The sequence below is a fragment of the Symphalangus syndactylus genome, chromosome 6 (genome assembly GCF_028878055.3).
Source record: "Symphalangus syndactylus isolate Jambi chromosome 6, NHGRI_mSymSyn1-v2.1_pri, whole genome shotgun sequence".
Lineage (NCBI taxonomy): Eukaryota > Metazoa > Chordata > Mammalia > Primates > Hylobatidae > Symphalangus > Symphalangus syndactylus.
In genome coordinates this window covers 133290688-133318009 of record NC_072428.2, presented here as the reverse complement: position 1 = coordinate 133318009, position 27322 = coordinate 133290688, and the positions used below count along the sequence as shown (strand labels likewise).

Sequence of the window (27322 nt, the reverse complement as noted above, 5' to 3'; positions counted from 1 at the left end):
CATTTATTTATTTTTGAATCACCATGGTGGCTTTTGTGCTGCAACAGAAGAGTTGAATTCTTCTGGCAGGGACTGGATGTGGCCCACAAATCCTAAAATATTTACTCTTTGGTCCTTTACAGAAAAAGTTTGCTGACCCCTAACCTAGTGCCTGTTAGGTTCAAATCGACATTCAAATAACTGTCGGGCAGCTAACCTGTGGAATACTAGATGTCTTTCGTTTCTGACATTGTCAGGAAGGGAACAGGAATCCAATTCTTAAGGCCACCCTATACTTTTCACCTGCCACTTGGATGACTGGACTACTGGATCTGTGGCCATGTTCTGCCACCAAGCCTGTGGGACTATAAAGGCTAAGCCTTCTGCGTGCATCTGGCCCAGTCTGGTCTGTCCTTTTCATATCTGGCCTGCTTTAAATATCCTCATTCTAGATGCCTCTCAGTCTCACTCCAATTCCCTTTGGAATACTAACAGCTAACATCTGTTGATGGCTTACTCTGGGTCAGATGCTGTGTGCTAAACACTTTACCCCATTCTTCTCTTAGGATGAGATAACCCTAGGATGCTGGTATTTCTCATTATTGTTCCCATTTTACAGATGTGGACACTGAGGTTCAGAGAGATGCAATAACATGCCCATTTGCACACCAGTAAGTGGCAGAGCCAGGACCCAAACCCAGTCTCATGACTCTGGGAACTGCACGGGTGAGGGTGTGGAGGTTGAGGGGATGCAGGTTTTTCTGTTAATGCTCCACCCTGCCTTGGAGCCCCTCCTACTACCGCTGCCACACTAAACCTAGCGGGTGGCTGATACTTTTCTTTCTTGGGCCATCTTCAAAACCACTCTTCTCTTATTTTTTTCTTGATGCAACTGAAAAAGGGTGGAACGTTCATAAAACATTTTGCTAAAAAGAAAATAAGAAAAACCAAATGAGAGACAAACCAGGAAAATTTTTTACAAATCTGTATTCTTCCTACTGAGATTGTTTGATGGGCTAGCGCCACAGACACAGAGTACCTTTGCAATGCCACACTGGGAAGGAAGAGTCTAACCCAGAAATGCTCGTCTTCAAAGCTCTCGGAAAACTTTGTTTTGCTGCTTACAGGGTAACCCCACAGGCCTAGGCAGAATTGTCAGTTAAGAGCTTCTCCCAACTGAGAGTGGCCAAGATTCACCTCAGCACTCAACACCTCCACATCTTCCCCTTTAGGTTCCCACTGCCCCAGCCCTTCACCCCACCCATTTTCTGCTGTCTGCTCCCATTTTCCACCCAGGCCTGCCCTTCCTGGGCCATGTCACAGGCTCCAAAATGCTTCCATCTTCCTCTTATCAACAGAAACTTGTAGCAGTGTAACATGTTACCTGTTCCCAGCACACACTTGATTTGAGCATTTCCCTGAAACTTTTGCCTCTCCTATTTTAGGCAATGCTTCCCCCATTTAGAAAAGGGTACAGAGAGTTCCCCCAGCCTTCAAACATTACAGACTGGCTTTTTAGCCTTTCTGTCCTCCTCTTTCTCCCCCAAACAAATCTTTCTGAGTACCTAAGAAATTTCCTCCTCTTACCTCTCTTCTAAAGATTTTTCTTGGCAGGGTGCGGTGGCTCACGCCTGTAATCCCAGCACTTTGGGAGGCTGAGGTGGGCAGATCACAAGGTCAGGGGATCAAGACCATCTTGGCCAACATGGTGAAACCCCGTCTCTACTAAAAATAAAAAAATTAGCTGGGCGTGGTGGCACATGCCTGTAATCCCAGCTACTCAGGAGGCTGAGGCAGGAGAATCGCTTAAACCAGGGAATCGGAGGTTGCAGTGAGCCAAGATGACACCACTGCACTCCAGCCTGGGCGACACAGCGAGACTCCATCTCAAAAAAAAAAAAATATATATATATATATATATATATATATATATATATATATATGTCTTCAACAAGACATAATTAGTTAGCCCTTGGTTTCTGCTCCCCTCCCCCAGCACAAGACATTTTAGACTGATTGGACTTACAGTTTCTTTTCTTTTTATTACATAGATGTTTCTTCCCTGCTGCCCCAAGTAAAGAATGCCTGAGAGAATAACAGATTTCCTGTAGAATAAAAGCGAAGAAAAGCCAGAACCACAGTGGAATTTTAGCAGACACTGAAGTAGTTGGAAGGGGAAGATGATACTGGATTGTGGGACAATCTGGTGCCCATAAAGTCATAGCCCTTAGACTGGCCATGGCTGCCAGTCTAGCCTTTATTTGCAAGGACTCGACCAGGTATGAGGAAAGAAGCCAGACACCCTGCCTCTGGGCTGGGCCTGCCAGACTGGAATCCATTGCTAACCAAAATCCCCTTACCTGCTCCACATGCTAGATGAATATTCAGAGTGACTTTGTGGGTAAAGGAATCCTTCACTCTATCACTTTCAACATCCCGCAGGGCTGTGGGGTGAGGGAGATGATGTAGAGTTTGCAAGGTGGAAACCTGTAATAATATTGAGACCACAGCAAGCCGGGCTTTGCATTTGGTTACAGACTTTCATCCAGCACAGGCAATTATTGTCTTCATTTAGGACTTCTGATTGCTGTCTAAAGCCAGACAACTTGAAGACTAGGTATTCTGGGTCTTTCTGAGTGCTTACTTGGGTTTTACATACAGAAGAAAGAGAATTGGAGAGAATTTTATCTCGTTGAAGGCAGGGCAACGTGTGCATCGATAAGAATGTTATCATCCTTGGAGCTTTTGTTAGCTTTGTGCTGCCTTAGGCTCTTGCTAGCAATGAGATGATATTTCTTCACAGTAAGCATGGAGAGGAGTTATCCACTTTGTGGTCTTGACATGGTTCATGTTAATATAATGGCAACTTTAAATCAATTTTCTCTCTAACTCTGTAATGCATCAGAGAACCCTTAGTGTGTACATGGCCCTTTTATCAATATATATAACTTGGAAGAAAATGTATATTTCTCTATTCTAGGGATTGGAATAAAACTTTAAAATCTAATTTGTCTTACTATAACAAATACCGCCTGAAATAGTCATATAAATAACTATAGCTTAAAAAAACTATCAAAAGTATGTGTTTTATTAATATTTTACTTTTCAGGTAAATAAGTCCAAACTGAGCTATAAAGGAATCTGTGTGTGTGTGTGTGTGTGTGTGTGTGTGTGTGTGTGTGTGTGTATGCCGTGTGTGTGTGTGGTTTTTGCAGTTTTTGGATGTAAGAAACTCTGTCTGAAATGTGTGCTTGAGAGCTCTGGAGCTCAGAACTAGACTTTGCTACTGACCTTATACTTTCATTTGGGGGCTACCTAAGCTTGGTATGATCCACAGCATTCTTTTTTCATTTTCCTCAATAATCATGATTTAAAACTTACCTAATAAAAGACAGCTTCAGATTCCTAATGTTCAAGCTCTAAGATATCTGGGGAGAGGGCGTCCAATATTTTGTGAACAGCTCTTTGAGACAATGCTGCTGGAACCATCTTGAACAATGACAACGGAGACTAATGTTTTCCCTCTTCTCCAGCGGCCTGCCCCATGTAACCCGCTCTTGCCCCACTATTTACTTCAAGGCAACCCAGAACGGTAAAACCAGAGGCACAGGTGCCGCTAGCATTGCCACAGAGTCAGGAGCTGAGCAAAACAGACGCTCACTTACTCTGGCCTCTTCCTTTCCTCTTTCTGCTTCCTGCCCACTTCACTCTTTTCCCTGCATTCTTTCTTTCCTCTCTGTTCACTTTGTCCCCTCCCATTTGGAGAAATAAAGCATTGAACTGACCCTTCACATATCCATCTGCCGTTCTATAACTCATCTTTATCTCCAAACATCCTCTCTAGACTATTGGTTTTTACCCATCCCCTCCCTTTTGGCATCACTTTCTGGAACTCCTGGAATCAGGATGTCACCCTATCACTCCACTAATAGCACACATGGCCTCCTTTTAGTCAAATCCAGAGCCTTTTTCTTCACCCTTTACTTTCCTCGGAACCTCTGCAGCACTTGATAATTTCCAGCAGCCTTTCTTTCCTGAATCTTCTTTCTCTGTAGCCACTCTGGTTTCCCTTCTACCCCGTGGACTGAGTGCTGTGCTCTGCTTCACCAGCCCGCACTGTGTGTTAGTCGGGTGTCTTAAGTAGGATGATCATGTAATTCTTCATCCAGACCATGATATTCTTGAGAATTAAAGGATGCTCAATTGACAACAGACAATAAACAGAGATTGTCCCTGGCAAACCGATATGTCTGGCCACCCTCTCCTTAAGGCTCAGGAGGAGAAGAAAGTAGAGCGATCTCAGGGCAGGACATGAATGAACATAGTTCAAGGAGCTTTCAAAGTCCATCTTCAGGTTTCTTAGTTATTTCCGTTTAGAATCTCAAGTTAAAAATTCAGCTTCATATTTATAAAAGGATCACGTTATATGAGAAGTGTCAGAGCAGGTTTGGGAGAGAAGAGACGGGTGAGGAGAGAGTTCTACCTGAGGAAAAGGCAGAAGCGGTTGGACCAGGTCCCGCAGTCCTCCCTGAGTCCCAGTCACAGAGTCTGCCCTTTTAGGTAAAGAGGAACTTGGTGCTGAAACCGCTTCCAGGCTCTTCTCAGCCCAGGGTTGCCCAAGATCAGTTGTACTGAGTGGCCGGCAGGGTAGGCAGCCATGATGATCTTGCACAAAAGATTCCAGGAACTGTAAGTGTCAAAGATGTTGGACATGGAAAGAAATAGAGCAATTGCATTGAAAATGTAGAGGATGAGAAAGTAGCTGGTGGCTTTGATGGCCCCTATGTGAGCCTTCATGCTGGGGTCCCTGGACCCTGTGGCATTGCTTCCCATGTGTAGGGTGTGTCTCTTGAGAGAGAGGATCAGCAGGGTGGCTGCCAGGATGAACATGATCAGAGGAACGAAGATCCCCATGTTATAGAAAAATACCAGGTTGACCATATTGGTCTCAGAGAAGTACTTCTTCTCCGTGGAGTTGGAGGAGGGGATAGGAATGGAGCTATTCACATACACATTGAAGACATTTCTCGAGAGAGGAAAGCTGAAGCTTAAGGAAACCAACACTGACAGCCCGAGAAGCCAAGGCATCAGCACTATGATTTTCCTCTTCATCAGGAAGAACAAAGGATGATTGAAGTTTGCAATTCTAAGACAATAGAAGACTTTGAGCCAGGCAGCAAACCAGAGATTGGAATGGTTCAGAAAGACAGTGATGACTTTGAAGAGGATATACACTGTGTTTTGGTTATAAACAATTCGGAATAGCAGACTGAAAATGTTCTCCAGCATCATCCAAATCTGTAGCAAGAGCCTGGAAAAGCTCAGCATCAACATAATGTGGTCACCAGTGGGGAGTGTTTTGCCCCTGGCCCACTCAGCCCCATAGATGGCCGTGATGAAGCCACTCCCAAGGATGCCAGTGATGCACTCTATTCCGGAGACCACCAAGGTGAAGGTGACCTTGAACCTGGATATGTCTTTATCTGTGGCATCTGTGTTCACCGTTGCCATTCTCTTTGATCCTGACTTTCAGGTTTCTGCGCCAAGAATGGGTAATTGCTCTGCAATCTTCTGACCCTTGCTCAATGTTATTGTAATTTCCACCCCCCTCATTAATGGTTATTTCCAATTTTTCTCTATTTGTTTATCACATGACTACAAGTTAGAGGCTTCACATGCAAATAATGAGAGGATCTGGTTACTGGGTCTGTCTCAATTTTTCATAAAGATACATTTGTCTTGGGCTTTCAGAAGCTCACTGGAAATAATTTGAGACACGTTTCTAGCTCAACACCTTCCTACCTTATTTACTTTAAGTTCACATTTACCTGATAAGGCATGAATACAAGGCCTTTTTACTTGTCTCACAAGATCTCTGTTACCTGCTAAATTATTTGTAAAAGCTCATACAGCTTTTAAAATCTGTTTTCCCCACTTCTTTTCTTGTCTTTCTTATTTTGGGAGAGAGTTTTATTTTGATAGTTACCATGTTTGTGAATAAGAAATTCCCATAAGCTCATATATGAACATCTTTTACTTAGAATTGAGTTTCTTCCAAAAAGTCCTGCTATTATAATGTCCTCAAATAGTATACAGAAAAGCCAAAATTGGAGTGAAGGAAGTCTCCATAGTCCCAGTTTTTATTGTTTGTGTATGTGTCATCGATTTCAGCTTACTGAGATCCCACATGACTATTTGAGCTCAGAATCAGGTAGAATGAGCCTGGGGAGAATTCAGTGTTCTGGACATGGTGTTGAAGTTCGGAAATGTGATAAGGTACTATAACTTGAAATTTAATTTCCTACTTTTTAACCCTGGCTGTGAACCAGAATGAACTCTGGCACTTTACAAGAATATGTAGATGCCCAGGACTCATCCAAATCTAGGAAATCAGAATCTGGACTAGGGCTCAGGCATGCTATCTTTTAAAAAAGCCGAAAGGTCTTGTTGCTCATAGTCAGGATTGAGAACCAAAATCTTAGCTGGAAACCAATGAGCCTTGGGTCAGATTTGGCCTGTAGTCATTTTACCTTGCATTGGCTAATGCTGTACAGCATTAATCCACCAGTGTGTAACTTTTTTTTTTTGAGGGGTTCTATTGGCCAACATTTAAACTTAGGAGATTACATATATGCACGCACAAAAAATCTATCTTCTCTTGAAAAATTAGAAGATTTGGCAGTATTGGGTCTTCACAGTGAATTGGCTGAAGCTGAGTAGTGGCTGCCTATTTTAAACAAGGTATATACTTTTCAGTTTGTTGACAATACTAATTCCTGGTGTCTTCTTGACACAGAAGCTGAGTGCCAGTTATCATTTTCCAGTGTGCTTGCCCTGTTATTCTTATTTGATTTTTTTTTTTCTTTTTGAGACTGGATCTCACTCTGTCACCCAGGCTGGAGTGCAGTGGTGTAATCATGGCTCACTGCAGCCTTGACCTCCAGAGCTCAAGTGATCCCCACACTTCAGCCACCTGAGTAGCTGGGACTACAGGTGCATGCCACCACACCTGGCTAAGTTTTGTATTTTTTGTAGAGACAGAGTTTCGCCATGTTGGCCAGGCTGATCTTGAATTCTTGGGCTCAAGCAATCTTCCCATCTCAGACTCCCAAAATACTGAGACTATAGGTGTGAGCTACCATCCCTGGCCTTGGTCCATTATATTTTTTTATAATATAAATGGATGAATGATAAAAATGGGTTTCCCCACCCCAAATTAATTTTATTTAAAATAAGGAAGTTGGCTGGGCATAGTGGCTCATGCCCACAATCCTAGCACTTTGGGAGGCCGAGGAGGAGGATTGCTTGAGCTCAGGGGTTTGAGGTCAGGCTGGGCAACACGGTGAAACCCCGTCTTTACCAAAAATACAAAAAATTAGCTGGGCATGGTGGCACGCACCTGTGGTCTCAACTACTCGAGAGGCTGAGGTGGGAGGATCCTTGAGCCTGGGAGGCAGAGGTCTCAGTGAGCTGAGATGGAGCTACTGCACTCCAGCCTGGGTGACAGAGCCAGACCCTCTCTCAAAAATAAATAAATTAATTAAATAAGGAAGTAGAAATTTATTATTTGTATAGAAATAAGCACCAGGCAAAGCAATATATTTCAAAATTAAGAAAGCATTATTTAGAGAAATTAAAACTTATGTCAACACAGAGATTTGTACAAAAATGCTCACAGCAGCTTTATTCATAATAGTCAGAACTGGAAACAAGATTTGTTGGCAGGTTCTGCATCTCCTGTAAGAGACTCATTAACTTTGGTTAGTTCTCTTAATTGAGGACAGTAGTATTTGTCAGCAGCTTTCATGTATTCCAAAGCATCAAACTCACTTTTTGGTTTATTTTGTCCCAACATATGCAAGTTTGTAATAAATGATATCTCCCCAAATTTCTGGCACACAATCGTTGACTTCCATTGTTCTGGTACTGTTTTCTATTGGTCTTCGTTCATGTTTTTCTCTGATTTTAAGAGGTAGGAACAAAAGGAGATCTTGGGCAGGGTCTTCCTGCAGCCCCAGAGGCTCAGGCAAGAGGAGCAGGGAGGGGATCAGCCACTGGGGTGTGGGACTGTTGCTGAGGCTGTATGCAAGCTGGCAGTCTGGGCTGACAACTGCAAGCCACTCACAGTGCCACATTTATAGCTATGTGGGGCCAATTCGTTTTTATTCCATATTTTATCATTTGGAGAGCTAGAATGGAGGCATCATCTCTACTTTAGAGAAGTTCTTTTTTTATTTTTATTTTTGGAGACAGGGTCTTGCTCTGTCACCCAGGCTGCAGTGCACTGGCATGATCTCAGCTCACTGAAACTTCCCCCTCCCAGGTTCAAGCGATTCTCATGTCTCAGCCTCCCAAGTAGCTGGGATTACAGGTGTGTGCCACCATGCCTGGCTTATTTTTGTATTTTTGGTAGAGACAGGGTTTCACCATGTTGGTCAGGCTGGCCTTGAACTCCTGGCCTCATGTGATCCACCTGCCTTACCCTCCGATAGTGCTGGGATTACAGGCGTGAGCTACTGCGCCCAGCCTACTTTAGGGAAGTTCTCATTGGGGTCTTCAAGGAACAAAAGTTTCAAATTCTTGGCTATGAAGTTTAAAAGCTTTGGTCCAGGCATAGGATAGAACAGATTGGAAGAATACACCTATTCTTCCAATGTTTCCAGGGAAACATTTTTCTTTCACATCTCTCTCCATCACTACCATGTAGACTAGAAAACGCTTTCCCAGTTGGAGAGGAATGAAAGAAGAGGAGGCAGGAAAGAGCTAGAGAAGGTAAGGATCTCTGTTGAAGGGGTCCCACATCTTGGCTCACTGCTCGTGGCTGCATGGGGGTGTCAAAGGCAGACAGACTGCAAGAGGGCCCCTGAGTACCCTGCAGCCTGTCCACACTTGGGAGAGCTGTTCAACCTTCCTTGTGTTCACAAAAGGAGTTTGGAAATCTGCTAAGGGAGTTATCTGATTCCATGGGGTCTAGTGGCCACATCAAGGAGACTTTACAAAAGTGTGGACACGTGAACTGACATCAACGTAAGGACAGAGGAATGACCACAGTATAGACTCTACATCCCACCTTCATGCCAAATCTTTGAGTGACTCCCAAGGAGCATAGGTGTCCTTCATGGAAGACAAGAAGGAGAAAGGAGAAGGGATAAACACAACATGTTTCTCCCCCTCCAGTTTCAGTGCCCCACTCTGTGCCTCCCATCCAATTGTAATGTCTTGGGCAGGTTTCAAATGTTTGTCTTCTTTTGGTTATTAAATTCAGTCCAGTTTAATTTCATATTTGGTTTAAGTATTATTTTCTGCCTTTCCCCAAGCACAGTTTAAGCTGACACCCCATCTGCTAGGACTGGGAGGAGACAAGGTGGACCCTGAGAACACCCATCTCTCCCTCTTCGGTTTTTGGCTACTGTGTGAGAGAGAGGACAGGCAGAAGAGTCTCTTTATTTCCCTGGCTGCTGTTGTAAATGCACTGTCTTGTGCTGCTGCTGCTCCCCTGGCCAACACCATCTGGCCCTCCATGACTTCCGGGTGCCAGATGTCCATATGTTGGCTGTCTTGTGAGGATCTCATGTGAGTCTTGAGGAGGCTCTGCAGCAACTCTTCACTCTGCTGCCCGTAACTCAGTAGGCCCCCCTTCTTCCTCCCTAATCTTTCTATATATGCAGACTCAGGTAGAGGGCTGCTGCTGGGATCTTGGCTATTTGCAGGTACTGCTATGGCAGTACCTGCTGCTGGTAATGCTGCCTCTTATTAAGTTTTGCAGGTAGATATTTGGCCTCAATTGTTGGCTGCTTTCTTTAGATCTGTTTTTCTCAACCCTGTCCACATCCTAGAATCACCCTTATGACTGAAGGGCTTTTGCAAAGCACCTATACACTTGTCCCACCCTTGAAGATTATGAATAATTGTTCTGGAGAAGAGCTAAGCATTGGCATTTTCAAAACTCCCCACTGTGATTCTTATATGAAGCAGGACAGGGTTGAGAATCACTGCCCTTTGGGGGGCCTTACCCTTATGGTTTTGAGTATGAGCTCTAGGGTTACTTAGGGCAACAGGAAAAGTGGCCCTCAGTATCTTTGTGGAAGTGACCGAATGACTTCCTGAAGAAGACTAAGAGGACATACCGTTTATCAGGTGGTAGGAGACCAAATTCAGAGATTGAATTATGGAAAATAATTATAATATTTTGCAGAACTGGGTTTTTGGTGGTGTGAAGTCACATCTACCCAATAGTATTAGAAAAGTAGCATATTTCTTGTAGTCATATCTTTTTGAAAAGTAAGAAAAGGAAGATAGACTGAGGGGGTCATATGTTCCTCCTGTGTTCCTCATAGAACCCTCCTGTGTGCATATTTGGCAAAAGATGTAATTTAAGAAAACAGTCTAGGTGCCATTATGAAACAAACCACTGGAAGAACAAAGAAGAGGGCCGTGGAAGAGACATGTGATCAAAACCTAAGGAGCTGAAGAGAGAACTGTAATGTCAACAAGGTTTGTCTTGGTTGTTTAAGAAATAAGAAGTCATAAATAAAAAATCTGTCTGGGACATCAAATTCTTCACAGATAGCAAGTTGTAAAAGAGAATCTACTGAATGTAGCGGAAATTGTGTGTCCTGAAAAGATATAAGCACGTGCAAATGTAAATGTAACTAGAAATACTGTTGCTCAATGCAATGGAAATGTGACTAAGAAATGAAAAGGAAAATCATGTGAAAAAATTTTTAAATGGTGGCATTTGCTATTGCAGTTGGTGAAGATGCATATTTAGTAATACTTAGATGTAGTAATAAGCTCTATTAACCACCATGGGGGTTAAGAATTTTTATATGACTGAAAAATATTTTGGACAGTGTGCTCATGACAGACACCACCTTAGGAAATGATTAAGAAAATAATTTTTTTTGTGTATACAGGAAACTTTCAAACAATTTAATGCAGAAGACTTGTGTGCCTATAGGATGATATTCCTGGGATGAGCAGTGTTTATATCAGACTTGCAATAAAGCTTAAACTCTAGGTGGCAAGTTATATAAAGACACAGGCTTTACATCTACTTACTTGCTTTATTTAGCAGGAATTGCTTTCTGCTGGAAGTTAAAAATTGAAGATGTCCCAAACACAACGTTCATACTGTGAGCTGGATCTCCTTGTAGGGCTTCAGGCACAGAGTGTTAGATGCACCATGTGATGAATTGGACATGTAGCGTAGCAGTCTGCTCATGACACAGAGGGTGGGTGGCTTAGTCATGGCTGAAAGCAAAGGAGCATTGTTGAACAGTTAAGAGAAATGAACTTATTCACATCATTGGAGGGAAAAAAGCTTTGCTTATGTTAAGCAGCGAAGATTGTTATCATATAATTGACCTTTGGGGTTGACAAACACTTTGAATATTTCCCTGCAAAGGCACCCACAAAGCAGTTATAAAACGTAGAAGTCTGCTGCTAAGGGTGTTAAAAAAAGAAAAACAAATGTTTTAGGAAGGCATATCTGGCATCGTTATTAAGTCCTCTTTTCTGTGGTTGGAATTAATTTCTAGAAGTACAGCTGATGGCCTGAAACCTGTGATAAAAATTGTGATACACTGAAAACTGATTTCTCAAAATGGCTTATTGATTTCAGACTTTGTGAAGATAACCTCCCATTGTTCAATGCACCTTGTCAATTCCTACTTATAGTGTGAAAAATGACTCATGGTGTGATATAGGATTGGACATTTTGTACAGTGACATTGGAATGCCAGACTTCTACAGATATCTTCACAGTTGTGCAAAGACTCATATTTTAAAATATCTACATTTTTGAACAGCTCTCTCCCAGTATTAAACTAAGTAGGACTAATTATCACTTCTAGTTAATGGGTCCCAGTCAAGGCTGAATTCTGTTTTCATTATACAACTTAACACAGGTTGTTTTTTTTTTTTTTTTTTTTTTTGAGAAGGAGTCTCGCTCTTTCACCCAGGCTGGAGTGCAGTGGCGCGATCTCGGCTCACTGCAGGCTCTGCCCCCCGGGGTTCACGCCATTCTCCTGCCTCAGCCTCCCGCGTCACTGGGACTACAGGCGCCCGCCACCTCGCCTGGCTAATTTTTTTGTATTTTTAGTAGAGACGGGGTTTCACCGTGTTAGCCAGGATGGTCTCGATCTCCTGACCTCGTGAGCCGCCCCCCTTGGCCTCCCAAAGTGCTGAGATTACAGGCTTGAGCCACCGCGCCCGGCCTTAACACAGGTTTAACAAGGACATATTGGTGCTGAAGAAAAAGTGAGTAAATTGTAAAATAAAATACTAGAAATGAAATATTTATATTTTATCTTTTTTTCAATTTTGAATTTAAGATACAATCTTCAATATCACATATATATTCATACACATACACATTATCTGGTATGGTTGCAGTCTTAGTTCAGAAAAATAAACACAGTGATTATTTTCCTGACAGTTGGTTTGTTTTATCATACGGCTGCCATGTTCGCCCGTACACCTTGACGTACACCTTGACGTCTCCGGCTTCTGCAGACCCTGGAGTTTTGAATGAGCTCTTCCAGGCCTAGGTCTTGCCTAGGAATGGATTATGTGGTAGCTGTAAAGCTTATTAACAGTTTTCACCACAAGATGGAGCCTTATGAATGCCTCTCGGAAAAGAGAACAATTCCTTAATTCGCCCACTAGTGGGCAGGCAGGGTCTTTCTAAATAGGAAACTTCTGGGGAAACCTTTCAAAACCTATCTGAGGCAATTGACTGAGAGTTTTACCTCCTCTCTTCTAAGGAGGTCTCTGATTCTTTGTACTCATGATCGGTTATTCAGACAGTTTTCAAGAGAAAATTTATATTGTCTCTTAATCAAGCCTCTTTTAAAAAAATATATTTTAGTGAAAGGGTCTTGCTATGTTGCCCAAGCTGGAGTGCAGTGGCTATTCACAGATGCATTCATGGTGCATCACTACAGCATTGAACTCTTGGCCTCAAGTGATCCTCTGGCCTCAGTTTCCTGAGGAGCTGAGACTATATAGGCATGCGCCACTCTCCCCAACCACATATACTTTTAACTAACAGATTGGTCAGTATATTTTTGCAAGATAAATTGCAAATGAAAACGATACTCCTTAAGTAAACTAACTTTAATTGATTACAGATGCTATTTCTAAAGAATTCAAAACATGCTGGGCGAAGTGGCTTACTCTTGGAATCCCAGAGTAATTTCAAGGCAGGAGAGGAGGCCAAGGCAGGAGGATTCCTTGAGGCCAGGAGTTTGAGACCAGCTGGGCATCATAGTGAGACCTCATCTGTTAAAAAAAAAAAAAAAATTAGCCGGATATGGTGGTGAATATCTATAGTCCCAGCTACTTGTGAGACTGAAGTGGGAGGATTGCTTGAGGTGGGAGGTTGAGGCTACAGTGAGCTGTGATCACGCCACTGCACTCCAGCCTGGGCAACAGACGGAAACCCTGTCTCAAAAACAAAAACAAAAACAAATCCAAAACATTAGAATGATATAATGCTAGTGCTGCAAGTGACCTGCAAGATCGCTTAGCACAGGGGCTCCCCATATAGGGGTGAGTAAACTAAGTCCTTCAGAAGCGAAGGGAATTGACCAAAGCCATACACCTTCCGAGGTATTATTGGACTATCAAGTAGAGGGTCTCAGAAAGTCCCTTCACACTTGCATTTGGATTTTCATTAAAATTCTTTGCTGGATTTTTTTTTTCTGCCAATGAGGTAATTTCTTGCCTAATTAGGTTCTTCTCATCCAACCCAGGAAATGGCTATAAAATTTCATTTAGGCAGTGTTCAACAATCTTTTTGCCCTAAATGAAGTAATTACCTGCACTTGGGTATAGACACATACAGTGGCCATTAATTTTCAGCGAAACTGGAGCCCTTTTTGTTCATTCAACAAATATTGATTAAGTGGCCACGATGTCCCTGGGGATAAATAGTAGATAAGACAGGTTCCTGTCTTAACAAGATGTACATTTGAATTTGTATGTGTGTTTGCAGGGGGTAGGAGGAAGGGGAGATATATGGTTTGGCTGTGTCCTCACCCAAATCTCATCTTGAATTCCCATGAGTTGTGGAAGGGACCTGGTGGGAGATAATCGAATCATGGGGGGAAGGCTTCCTGTGCTGTTCTCCTGTTAGTGAATAAGTCTCACAAGATCTGATCATTTTATAAAGAGGAGTTCCCCTGCATGAGCTCTCTCTCTTTGCCTGCCACCATCCATGTAAGACGTGACTTGCTCCTCCTTGCCTACCGCCATGATCGTGAGGCCTCCCCAGCCATGTGGAACTTTAAGTCCATTAAACCTCTTTTTCTTCCCAGTCTTGGGTATGTCTTTATCAGCAACATGAAAACAGACTAATACAGGGAGTAACGGAGTTTGGGAAGGACAGACAATAAACAAATAGATAATATATTTTCAGATGGTGATAAGTGTCATAAAGACAATAAGGTATTGATTTTCACAAGGGTGCCAAAACTATCTGGAGGAAGGAAAACTTTTAAAAAATGGTGGTGAAACAACTGAATATCCACACGCAGAAGAATGAAGTTAGACCTCCATCTTACACCATATACAAAAAGTAACTCAAAATGGATCAAAGATATAAATATAAGAGAATATAAGTGTAAATCTTGTGACCTTGGATTAGGCCATGGCTTCTTAGATATGAGACCTAAAGTACAAGCAGTGAAAGAAAAGTAAATATAATAAATTTGGCTTCATAAAAATTCAAAAGTTTTGTGCTTCAAAGGGCCCTATCAGGAAACTGAAAGACAACCCACATTCTGGGAGAAAATATTTGCAAAATCATATATCTGATAACGGCCTAGTATCCAGAATATATAAAGAACTCTTATAAGCAAACAGTAAAAGAAAACTCAATTAAAAAAATGGGCAAAGGGAATGCTGTTAAGAGATGCCAAGAAGAATCTGAACAGACAGGCCTGGCTGGGTTCTTCCTTTCAGTCTATGAGCATTCGATCTTACTCTTTTTGTCCAATCATATTTCCATACTTTGCTGAACCATGTTAATATTTATAAATATGGACAATTTCCCCTGGATCTCTGAGTCTTCATTCTGAAGACGGCTGTGTCACATGAGCTGTGATAAAATAACTTTGTTATGCTCTTCTCCTATTAGAAAAACAATGGAAGCAGTGGACACTGAGACTCCAAAAGCAGGGAGGGGGAAGGGAGGCAAGGGTTGAAAAACTATCTATTGTGTGTTCACTATTTGGGTGATGAGTTCACTAGAAGCCTAAACCCTAACATTATGCAATATACCTATGTACCAAACCTGCATATGGACCCCTCTGAATTTATAATAAAAAAAGTGACTGTTCCCTTCTTCTGCCTCTGAATAAACTTCTACCGTAATGTTCCCCTGCGCTGCAGAATGGGCAAAGGGCCAGGCATGGTGGCTGATGCCTGTAATTCCTAGTATTGTGGGAGGCTGAGGCGGGAAGATTGCTTGAGCCCAAGAGTGTGAGACCAGTCTGGACAACATAACAAAACCTCATCTCTACTAGAAATGAAAAAAAAGAAAAATAGCTGGGTGCAGTAGCACATGCCTGTAGTCCCAGCTACTCAAGAGGCTGAGGTGGGAGAGTCACTTGAGTCTGGGAAGTCAAGGCTGCAGTGAGCCGTGATTGCACCACTGCACTCCGACCTGGGTGACAGTGAGACCCTGTCTCAAAAAAAAAAAAAAAAAATGGGCAAAGGATTTGAATAGATAGCTTTCCAAAGAAGATATACAAATGGCCAATAAGCACATGAAAAAAATGCTCAGCATCATTAGTCATTAGGGAACCACAAATCAAAATCACAAGGAGATACCATTTCTTACCCACTAGGATGGCAAAAATAAGGAAGATGATGACAAGTGTTGACAAGGCTATGGAGAAACTGGAACCCTCATACACCACTGGTGGGAACACAAAATGTTTCAGTCACTTTGGAAAACAGTTCCTCAAAAAGTTAATGAGAAAGTAGGGAGAGGGAATAGAGAGAAAGTGGGCATAGGGTATTGATAGGATTATTTTGAGAGAAGGTTTCAGTAAGACGGTAACATCTGAGTGGAGTATTTGTTGAATTAATGACTGGAGAAAGCACATAAACTTTGCTCTCCTCCCAGTTCTCTCTTCTTTTGTTTGTAAATAGCCTTTCTTTGATACATAAAACATTAGATTGTGTCCTTCCCTACTCCAGTTCTACAAATTTTTGTAAAAGTCACTCTCAGGAAATAAAAGTCATCATTCTTTGATGAAAATGTTGGCCTACAATGCTTCCTGGCAGAATTAGTTAATAAGCAGCTCTCTAAGTCCTAATAATTCTGTACATATCTTTATCTATTATCTTTTTTTTTTTTTTGAGATGGAATCTCGCTCTGTCACCCAGACTAGAGTGCAGTGGCACTATCTCGGCTCACTGCAACCTCTGCCTCCCGGGTTCAAGCGATTCTCCTGCCTCAGCCTCCTGAGTAGCTAGGACTACAGGCACGTGCCACCACGCCCAGCTAATTTTTGTAATTTTAGTAGAGACGGGGCTTCACCATGTTGGCCAGGCTGGTCTGGAACTCCTGACCTCAGGTGATCCGCCCACCTCAGCCTCCCAAAGTGTTGGGATTACAGGCATGAGCCATCGTGCTTGGCCAGGAAAGCACTTTAATTGGAAGTCAAAGAGTTGCTTGCTTGCAATCAGGGTATTCCAACCTTGACAGTATTAACATTTTGGACCAGATAGTTTTTTTTGCTTGTTGTGGGGGCTTCCTGTGCATTGTTAACATGTTTAGCAGCATCTCTGGGCTCTACTCACTGGATACTGGTGGCATATTCTGAGTCATGATGATCTTAGATATCTCAAGACATTAACCAATGCTGCCTGGGGGGCAAACATTGTCTCTGGTTGAGAAACACTGCTTTAGAAAAAGATGCATTGTCAAGAATCTTGCTATGGAGGTCTGGAAAACCTACGAAGTGTCCCATAAGGAAGTCAGTGTGTTCGTTTCCTGGGGTTGCTGTCATAAGGCACCACACATTTAGCAGTGTGAAACAACACGGGTATATTGCCTTACAGTTCTGTAGGGAGGTCAGAGGTCCAGCAAAGATTCCACTGTGCTATCGTCAAAGTGCTGGCAGGGCTGTGTTCCTTCTGGGAGTGCTCCAGATAATCCCTTTCCTTTCCCTTGCCAGCTTTTCCAGACGGCCCACATTCCTTGGCTCACAGTTCCCAGCCAGCAGTGGCATCACTTTGATCTCTGATTCCATTGTCACTTACTTCTCTGACTCTCACCCTCCCGCCTAAGGACCCTTTGGATTAAACTGGGCCCATCTGGCCAGGCGTGGTGACCCATACCTGTAATCTCAGCACTTTGGGAGGTCAAAGTGGGTGGATCACTTGAGGCCAGGAGTTCGAGACCAGCCTGGGCAACGTGGTGAAACTCTGTCTCTACAAAACAAACAAACAGAAAATTAGCTGGACATGGTGGCTGGTCCCCATGGTCCCAACTACTTGAGGTGGGAAGATCACCTGAGCTCCGGAGGCATAGGTTGCAGTAAGGCAAGATCAAGGCAATGCACTGTAGCCTGGGTGACAGAGTGACACCCTGACTCAATAAAATAAATAAATGGGGCCCATCGAGATAATCCAGGATCCTCTCTCCACCACAAGTTTCTGAACTTAATCACACCTGCTAAGTCCCTTTGGCCACGTAAGGTAACATTCACACATGCCACAGATTAGAAGATGGACATTTTGGGGAGCATTATTCTGCCCATCAGTGATAGGGGAGTGGGGGCAGGGATGTGCTGAGTAGAGAAGGGCGGGGTCCCTGACAAGGGCTCCACCCTCAGGCCTGTGCCTACAGACCCAAGCGAGAACAAGCATTTCTGTTTTTGTGCCCAAAAAGTTGCCTTTTGGCCCACCACGCCCCCCATCCTGTACCTGTAAAAGCCCAAGACCTTAAGCGGACACAGACACAAGTGGCTGGATGTTGAGAGGAGCAGTGGGGCACAAGAGCACACCGACAGACACCAGCAGACACCGGCAGGCCATCTAGGGCAGGACGATGTGGCATTCAGTTGGGGGCAGTCGGAGGAGAGACTGGCCGCTGGGCAGCCCGACTCCAAGGGAAGACTACCTTCGCACTCCATCCCCTTCTGGTTCCCCATCCACCTCACTGAGAACAACCTCCACCACTCAATAAAACCTTGCACCCATTCTCCAAGCCCACGTGATTCAATTTTCCCAGTACCCTGGGACAAGAACTCAGGATACAGAAAGCCCTCTGTCCTTGCAACAAGGCAAGGGATCTAATTGAGCTGCTTAACACCAGCTGCCTGCAGACGGCAAAGCTCAAAGAATAAACTGTAACACACGCCCACTGGGGCTTTCTTTGGGAGCTGCAAACACTCAACCCTAGATGCTGCTGCGGGGTTGGAGCCCAAAAAAGCTCCCCAAGACCTGCTTATCTGCATGTTCCTGCTAGGGGTTTGAGCAGCGGGGCACCGAAGAATCAAGCCACACCCCTGCGGCATAATCTGCAAAGGGAATAAGGGAACTTTTCCCATTTCGTCAGTATTTGGGTACATGTCAACTAGAGGGCATTGAGTAGCCACATTGCACCGGAACTAGTTAAGTAATTACCTAAACTTTTTCCTCTTCCCTCCCTTCCTGCCTCCAGAAACTGGCAGCAGTTGAGCAGGCAGGGAAAGGAATGTGAGGAAGAGAGATTTTATCGGATTCATTCTCATTGCTGGAACTGGGGTAAAGCTCTGTGGCCCAGGCCTTGATGGAGAGAGGAGAGCACCTTAAAATAAGATGGGAGATAACAGTTTTGATTGCAATAGGACTGAACCTTTTTAAAATCTTTTACCTAAAAATAATGTTGTTTTGATTTCTGACATGTCTAGACCTGGAAGGTTGCTCTTAAATGCAGAAGAAAGCTGTTAAACAGTAAAACCAAAGGCAGTGATGGAAAGAGAAAAAGTTATCCTTCATGGTGCTTTGTAGAATCCGCATCTTTGAATAAGCCTGGAACCAGATGATTTTAGGGAAGGGGATTTCAAAATTCTACAAAGCCACCTCATGGACTGTGAAGGTCTTCCTAGAGAGGGTGAGGTTGCTGGGAGTTGTGCCAGTCGATACCAGGAGACTGAGAGGTAGTGCCTTGGGAAGCCCACGTTTTTTTTTTTCTTTTCCTAGGACCACTGGATGTTTTTCTGTTACCTAGATGTTTGGGGAAGGCAGTAGAGGAAGGAGATAAGAGAGAAGTGTGAGAGAAAAGTGGAAAGACCTGGACTGAGAGCCACCAGCCTTCTTGTGAGAGAAGAATACATAGATAATATTTTAAATCTATGCTGGCTGAAAATGCTGGGGCATGTGGCCACCAAAGGGAGAGAGGTACAGCTTGCCTCTCTGCAATCAAACTTTAAAATGCTTCCAATTTGTAAATGGATGGCTTGCTTAAACGCTAAAGCTGCAACCAGGGAAATTTCCTGGGTTTCTTAAGGACACCAATCAAATGTCTAAACCCAAGTTTCTCCCCTCGTCGCTGAGTGAGCCTTCATCCTGAGTCCTTCACTTTTCTGGGATCCAGGAACATAGTAGGACAGGTTACTCAAACACTAAAACTTTGAGTGGAAATTGTTAATCTAAAGCCAAAATTACTTATGGTTTTTTATTATATGTGATATAATTAAAAAGTAATATATTTATATATAATTTTTGTTTTAAAAATATATATATATATATCTATTTTGAGACAGGTTCTAACTCTCTCGCCCAGGCGGGAGAGCAGTGGCATGATCACAGCTCACTGCAACCTCCGCCTCCTGGGCTCAAGTGATCCTCCCACCTCAGCCTCCCAAGTAGCTGGGACCACAGGCACCACCATGCCCAGCTAATTTTTGTATTTTTGTAGAGACGAGGTTTTGCCATGTTGTCCAGGCTGGTCTCAAACTCCTAAGCTCAAGTGATCTGCCTTTCTCAGCCTCCCAAAGTGCTGGGATTTCAGGCATGAGCCACCGTGCCCGGCCCTATTTATATATAATTTTGAAGACCATTTTAAGAATTCTGTAAACCAAAAATAAAATTCCAGGCCCCCGAACATCTGAATGGACCCCTTCTCTTGGCCAAGGGCATTGCAGAGTTAACCTGAAAAACGCATTCAGGCCATGATAGAAAGGGGGAGTCGGACATGCCTCATTACATCCTCCTTCCTTTTGGAATTCAGGCCCAACTGACCAGCATTAACATCAACACAGACCTTAAGACTGATAGACTCTCCGTCTGATAAGAAATATTTACGTTCTATTCTCTCTGAAGCCTGCTACCCGGAGGCTTATCTGCATAAAACCTTGGTCTCCACAACCCCATATTGTAACCTAGACATTTCTTGCTATTGATTCAAGGCCTGTAGATGATAACTCAACCTATTGTCAATCAGAAAATTTTTGAATTTGCCTATGATCTGGAGACACCCCCTTCCAGTTGTCCCATCTTTCTGAACTGAGCCAATATACATCTTATATTGATTGATGTCTTTTGCCTCCCTAACTGTATAAAACAAAGTTGTAGCCTGTCCACTTTGGGCATATGTTCTCAGGATCTCCTGAGGGCTGTGTCATGGGCCACGGTCACTCATACTTGGCTCGGAATAAATCTCTGCAAATATTTTACAGAGTTTACCTGTTTAGGTCAACAATTAAAAAGTGGCAAATATATTCTGGTTGTAATTTTTCCATAAAAAGAGATACAGTGATTTGGGTCTTTTGCTTGTTTTTGTTTTTTGTTTTTTTGCGAGGGGGACAGGGTTGGGGAGATAGAAGATTATGGAGCACCAAAAATGGTTGTGTGTTACATGAAGGGAACAAGATGTTGGAATATCTGTTTGAATGGAATGGAATATTGAGGATAAAGTGCAGCAGGTCATGAAGATAATGCAATAAGACATAGGTATTTTGTGCCTTCCACATTAGTATAGGGCCTGAGGGAAATGCAAAGCTGGAGAACTGGGCTCAGTCCTCAACAGAGCTTCAGGTCCAGAGAGAAGAGCCACATAAGAGACTGATATGGTGGGTGGGAGGGAGGGAGGGAGGAGTGGTAAGAGTTAAACAGAATTAACCTGTCTCTAGGTCCTAAATAGGATTGAACTGTGAAAGCTCTACTCCAGGTTCACTGCAGATATGGGAAGTAAGACAGCATTTATATACTTACCTCTGTGGGTGCATGCTATCTTCATGCCAAAACGTTACTAGAATTATCTGACAAAGGGAAGAACCTGTGTAGCTGTATGTTTTGCTCAGGTGGTGGGCAGAAGTATGCAACTGAAGCTGAATTCTGTCTCTGTCTGTGTATTTGTCCCTGTTTATTTGGGGACAGGTGCATTTTACTTTTAAATTGCATGTAGTAAAGTCTTATTTTCTAAATTAAAGAGATATGCCTGTCCATGTGTTAGGCTACCAATAAATAAATTGGTTGAGGGAAGGAAGTTGGAAGAAAGAAAAGTGGAAAGAAAGGAAGGAGGTAAGGAAGAGAAAGAATGAGGGAAGGAAATAGGGAGGAAAGAAATGAAGACCTCCCTGTATGTATGTGTGCTTCTGTGCACTATCACATGGATTTACTACAAGGAATGGCATCTGAGGTTATGGAGGAAGTGAAATCTGTGGGGGACTCTAAGGCTTTGGGCTGTGGCAGGAAAGCAGGAAGTCTTCTTTGGTGCCAGATCTCTTTGGAGGTTTGTGGTGGGGAGGAATGTGACTGTTCTTCCTCCACAAGTGAGGGTAGCAAATGTGACCATGATGATGGCATAGCAACTCTGTTGCTTGCCAGTCAGCTCACGGTCCCTTGTAAGGCAGATTACCTCTAAAGAGCTGCCAAATTGCCTTTCGCTGGGCACATCAATACAGCAAACGCCAGAGAGCCCTATGCCACCTTCATTTACTGTCTGCATTGGGACCACTTGCTTTATCTCCCTCCAGCAGCGAGTCCTCCCTCCTCTGTTCGTATATTTGATGCGATCAGCCTTATGTTCCATGGTTGTATTTTTCAAAGGGAGAGAGGGTGGATCTCTACATTGTGTGATTCTCAGGAGGGATTGTGGTTGCTCTCATTTAGGGAGTGCCCTTTGTGCTGGGCTGTGGCTTGCAAATGTGTGCATTATAAGGTGCCCGGAACTTGGATGGGTATAGTGAATATTAAATGTAAAGAATCTAGGTATATAGTGGGCCTTGATCAATATTTATGGAATTCAAAATGTTTAAATACTTATTCTTAACTATTTGCTTTTCTTTGTTATTATTAGTATTATTATTAGTAGTAGTATTACCATGCCTGGCTAATTTTTGTATTTTCAGTAGAGATGGGGTTTCACCACTTTGGCCAGGCTGGTCTCGAACTCCTGACCTCGTGATCTGCCTGCTTCAGCCTCCCAAAGTGCTGGGATTACAGGTGTGAGCCACCGCTCCTGGCCTCTTTGTTCTTAATTCTGTTTTCATTTGTTCTCTAGCCAAGACCCCAAGTCTATAATAATCAAGAGGGTTGTTTTATTTTTGACAAGTGGAAACCCACACGTTTCTGAAAAGTGGAGTGGTGGTGGTGGTAGCATAATCTGGAAGACCCCTAAAGAAGGCAATGCTACCTGCTATATTTGACTTGGGGGTTAGACTGAGAGTCTAAGTTGGAGAGTTGGGAAGCTAGAAAAATGAAGGACTAAAGTAAGATATATGCCTTATTTCTCCTTTTTGTTTTCCACATATCTTGAGAAAGAGAAAGGTTTTTAGTTCAGCAGAAAATGGGAGATGCTGGGGCAGAGATAGGAATGCTCCCCAAACATGGCAGGGACCTCCTTGTATTTCTCGTTCTCCTTGCAGTTAGGTTGAGCTAAAGGAGATGCTACTAATGAAATTTGAAATCTTAGGATTAAACATGTGGGAATGCACTGCCTACCCTTCCATCTGGGCAGTGACACGGACTCATTCCCCCCAGTTTCCAGAGCTGTGTCCTTTTCATTCCTCTTTCCAAATCCACCTCCACTCAAGCTTTCAATCTGTGCCTGGGCTCTGGTTTGAATGAGCCACTGATTTATTTGCAGCCACCGGGGATCTGGAGTGCAGATGCAAATGGCAGTTTTCCCTGGTAAGTGTTGGTGACAATTGGATCTTTCTCTGATTTGCATTCCCAAGGCCTGCAGGTTTTCAGAAAATCACATTTTATAGGCAGTTCGGCGGGGGGGGGGGGTTATTTTCAATGTCAGCTACAAATGCCACCCCCCTCCATGATAATTCTTAGAATGAAAGACCTCTCATTTGCAAGGGAGAGGATAGTTAGAGCCAGAACCATTCATTTAGCAAAAATTTGGGCCCAAAAATATATATATAAGAGAAGGGATTGTTGGTGGGTAGAGAGGCCTGGAGATCAAGAGCAAGAGATGAGATAAACACAAGTTTGGAAGCCATTGGCTTGTGGGGGGACCTGAGCACTTAGAATGGAGGAGACCCCTCAGGGAGAGCTTGTAGGGAGAGAGAGAAAGGTGCATCCTGGCCCCATCCTGGGCATTTCTCTTTGAAACTCAGCCTTGTTATAATTCATTTCTAATTCTGGTATCAGCAGTGAGGGTTCATCTAATCTCTTCTCATCACTTCTTGAGCCTCTCAGCTCTCACTGGTCTTGGCTCTTGCCTGGAGATGATTTTACTCAAAATTCTAGTCCAGGATTTAGAATTGGTCTAAGTACAGATGTACATCAGGAGGCTATTTCAAAATCCCAGATGAGCTCATACATAAAGTGAAGATTAATTTTTTATTTTGTGAACCAATTGTGTAAAAAAAAATGTACATTAGGAAAGTAATTCATTTAATTTCCATGACCCACCCCCCACCCTCCACCTACAAGCCCCCCTCCCCCATCCCATGCAATCCACCTCATAGGTAAAAACATATTCTGGGCAAACTGACTCATTTCATGTCACATTTATCCCACTCAAGATTGTCCCTCCTGCTTTGAGCCTGGATTCCACGTAAAGGTGGAAGGTGATTTGGCTGGTCTCCAGGCAGTCACCACCTGCAACCTATTTTCTTCTCATCACGACACATACGTTCAGTGTCACCTTTTCTTCTCCCTTGGGCTGCCCCTCCCTTGCTCACCCCCATGTTCCAATGCCAGCAGCTCCGTCTTTGTGCTCAGCCATGCTTGTTGTTCAGCAGCATTCCTCATTAGAATCCCATTACTTGATGGTCAGAGTAGGGTCTCCATGGTGATACAGGCACAAGTGTAGCCAGTATTCTGCCACCGCATCTTACCTACTTGGCAGGCAAGCTAGAGTTGGCCTAAATTCTGCTTTTATCATTTATGTGTTTGTTCTTATGCTTTTAGGAAAAAAAATCCTGAAATAATGGTGAAGGACAGCAAGTATTTATCTAGAGTGCATGCTAAGAAGTCTCACATAGATGTTTTTCTTTATTTTAAGTGTCCTGACCACTTAACATATTGATGAAGACCTCTTATTTCCAGGTCAACAATCAGCTGTTACCAACTTAAGCTTTCTGGACATTTTCTATGAAACAAATTTTTGCCAGTAAGAAAAGGAAATTGGGAGCTGCCACTGCTTAATTAATTTGAAGCTTTGATAGCTTTGCCAGAGAGTCGCATAATAGAATTAGCAAGTTTCTTAACAGGTGAGAAAGCACATGAGCATAAACAAAAATAGGATAAGACTATCATCAGTGGGGTTTATGCACCAGCTTAAAAAGCCAGTTTGGGGGACTTTATGACTCCAAATTAAGATTTGTGCAATATAAGATTGTCCAGGATAAAATATTTTGGGCACCAAATATTAAGCTTCTGAAATAGACCCAGAGGCTCTTGTATGATAAAAAAAAGTATGTATAAGGTTTTGATTTGATTTTTTAAATAATGTGTTCACTACTTCCCTGTCTTCTGAGACTGCATAGAGAAAAAAATATCATAATACTAAAGAGAGGGGAATGAGGATGGCCAAGAGCAGACTAGAGATTTCATCCTATATCTTGGTTGTGGACAATCAGAAAAAGCATATTGTAGATGAAGTGGAGTAAAGGATGCTCAGAATATGCATGCGATGGGCCTCTGGGAATGTGGTGGCTGATCAGGCTGCTAGAAGCCTGGAGGGCCTTGGCTATCGAATTCCTTGCTTTGGATAGCGGGAGTGAGACATGGTGCAAAAACCAGAGGCATCATTAAAATTCTGTCTGCCATATAGCTGCATCATTGATGCCTTCCAATGCCTTCCTTGCCACTGCATACAGAACCATCAGAAACCTTCATATTGACAATTCTTTTCTAGAAAAATTAAATACATTTCCGAGGAAGAACGAGGGCTTCTAGTGTAGATGTTTGCACATAGATTAAACCCTTTTTTTATTATGGCATTTTGAATTTCCAGGCTAATGTCAGATTCCACACCCACATACCTAAAAGAGGAGCCAGCCTATCAAGGTGGCCCAGTTACAAAAGAGAGCTTCCAATCAGCCTTTCCATTCAGGAGACCGTTCTACTGGAGAATGATACCTACTTACCCAAAACAGCCTTTCCTTTTCCTTCATGAATTACTAATCAAGGATGATCAGAAATAGGAACAAAATCCACAGCCTGAAAGAGAAAGACCAAGATAAACACCAAGAGTAAATTACCCCCGAAGAAATAAAGATCAAAGAACACAAAAAATTTAAGCTTGTGTCCTTAGAGGAGGCACAGAAGATATTGCATCCATAAAATAAGATAAGGATGCTATTAAAAATAAGCAATTAAGAAATGAGAAGGTGAAAATGTAAATTAGTAAGTCATTATGAAAAACAGTATGGAAATTCCTCAAAAATTAAAAATAGAACTAGCCGTATGATCCAGCAACCCTACTACTAAATATATATCCAAAGGAAATCACTGAGAGGTATCTGCACTCTCAATGTTTATTGCAGCACTGTTTACAAGAGTCAAGATACGGGATCAACCTACGTGTCCACCAATGGATGAATAGAGAAAGAAAATGTGTTTTATATATACACAGTGGAATACTATTTAGACATAAAAAAATTGGAATATGGCATACACGGTGGCTCATACCTGTAATGCCAGCACTTTGGGCGGCCAAGATCACCTGAGGTCAGGAGTTCAAGACCAGCCTGGCCAACATGGTGAAACCCCATCTGTACTAAAAATACAAAAATTAGCCTGGCATAGTGGTGCACGCCTGTGATCCCAGCTACTCGGGAGGCTGAGGTAAGAGAATAGCTTGAACCCAGGAGGCAGAGGTTGCAGTGAGCTGAGATCATGCCACTGAGCTCCAGCCTGGGCAACAATGTGAGATTCCATCTCAAAAAAAAAAAAAAAAAAAAAAAACTGGAATACTATCATTTGTGGCAACATGGATAAACCTAGAGAGCATTATTTTAAGTGAACTAAGCCAGGCACAAAAAGACAAATACTGCATGATCTTACCAATATGTGGAATCTTAAAAAGTTGATCTCATAGAAGTAGAGAGTAGGATAGTGGTTACCAGAGGCTGGGGAAGATAGTGAGATTAGGGGGCAAATGGGGAGAGATTTGTCAATGACTACAAAGTTACAGTTAGATAAGGGGAATTAGTTCTGGTGTTCTATTGCACAGTAGGGTGACTATGTTAGTTAACAATGTTGTGTTTTTCAAAATAGTTAGAAAGGCCAGGCACAGTGGCTTAAGCCTGTAATCCCAGCACTTTGGGAAGCCAAGGAGTGTGGATCACCTGAGGTCACTTCAAGACCAGTCTGACCAACATGGTGAAACCCCATCTCTACTAAAAAAATACAAAAATTAGCCAGGCATGGTGATGCATGCCTGTAATCCCAGCTACCTGGGAGGCTGAGGCAGGAGAATCACTTGAACCTGGGAGGCAGAGGTTGCAGTGAGCCAAGATTTCACCATTGCACTACAGCCTGTGCAATAGACAAACCAACAAACAGGCAAACAAACAAAACAAACATCAAAATAGGAAAATTTTGAATGTTCTCACTGTAAAGAAATGACAATTGTATGAGGAGATAGATATATTAAATATCCTGATTTGATGATTACACAATTTATACATGTATTAAAATATCACATTATACCTCATAAATATGAGTAATTGTTAAATACCAATTAAAAACAAAGTAAAAAAGACACAAGAGGCTTTCAGATATTTAAAGTATGATTTAAAATTACATCCAGGTAATACATGATTATAGTAAAAACAAGATGAAATCAAAGTAATCTCTCAGAATTCAGAGCAAAACTCAATCATGAAAAAGATAAAGGAAAAGATGAGAGACACAGTTGTTTAAACCAGGAGGT

At 42.7% G+C, this 27322-nt stretch overlaps 1 protein-coding gene and 1 long non-coding RNA gene across 2 annotated transcripts; both read right to left on the bottom strand.

Annotated features, from left to right (window-relative positions):
- Nucleotides 1–1971: 1971 nt before the first annotated feature.
- LOC129485136 (uncharacterized) lies at nucleotides 1972–24171 on the bottom strand. Its single transcript, XR_008658620.2, has 5 exons — nucleotides 24123–24171; nucleotides 13159–13263; nucleotides 11041–11232; nucleotides 2340–2423; nucleotides 1972–2084 (listed from the first exon to the last, which is right to left on the bottom strand). It is a non-coding gene; the product is annotated as an uncharacterized lncRNA (long non-coding RNA).
- Nucleotides 4490–5532, bottom strand: TAS2R40 (taste 2 receptor member 40). Its single transcript, XM_055284325.1, has one exon. It carries the CDS (start codon nucleotides 5488–5490, stop codon nucleotides 4519–4521), a length of 972 nt encoding a protein of 323 aa, XP_055140300.1. The 5' UTR covers nucleotides 5491–5532; the 3' UTR covers nucleotides 4490–4518.
- Nucleotides 24172–27322: the final 3151 nt, after the last annotated feature.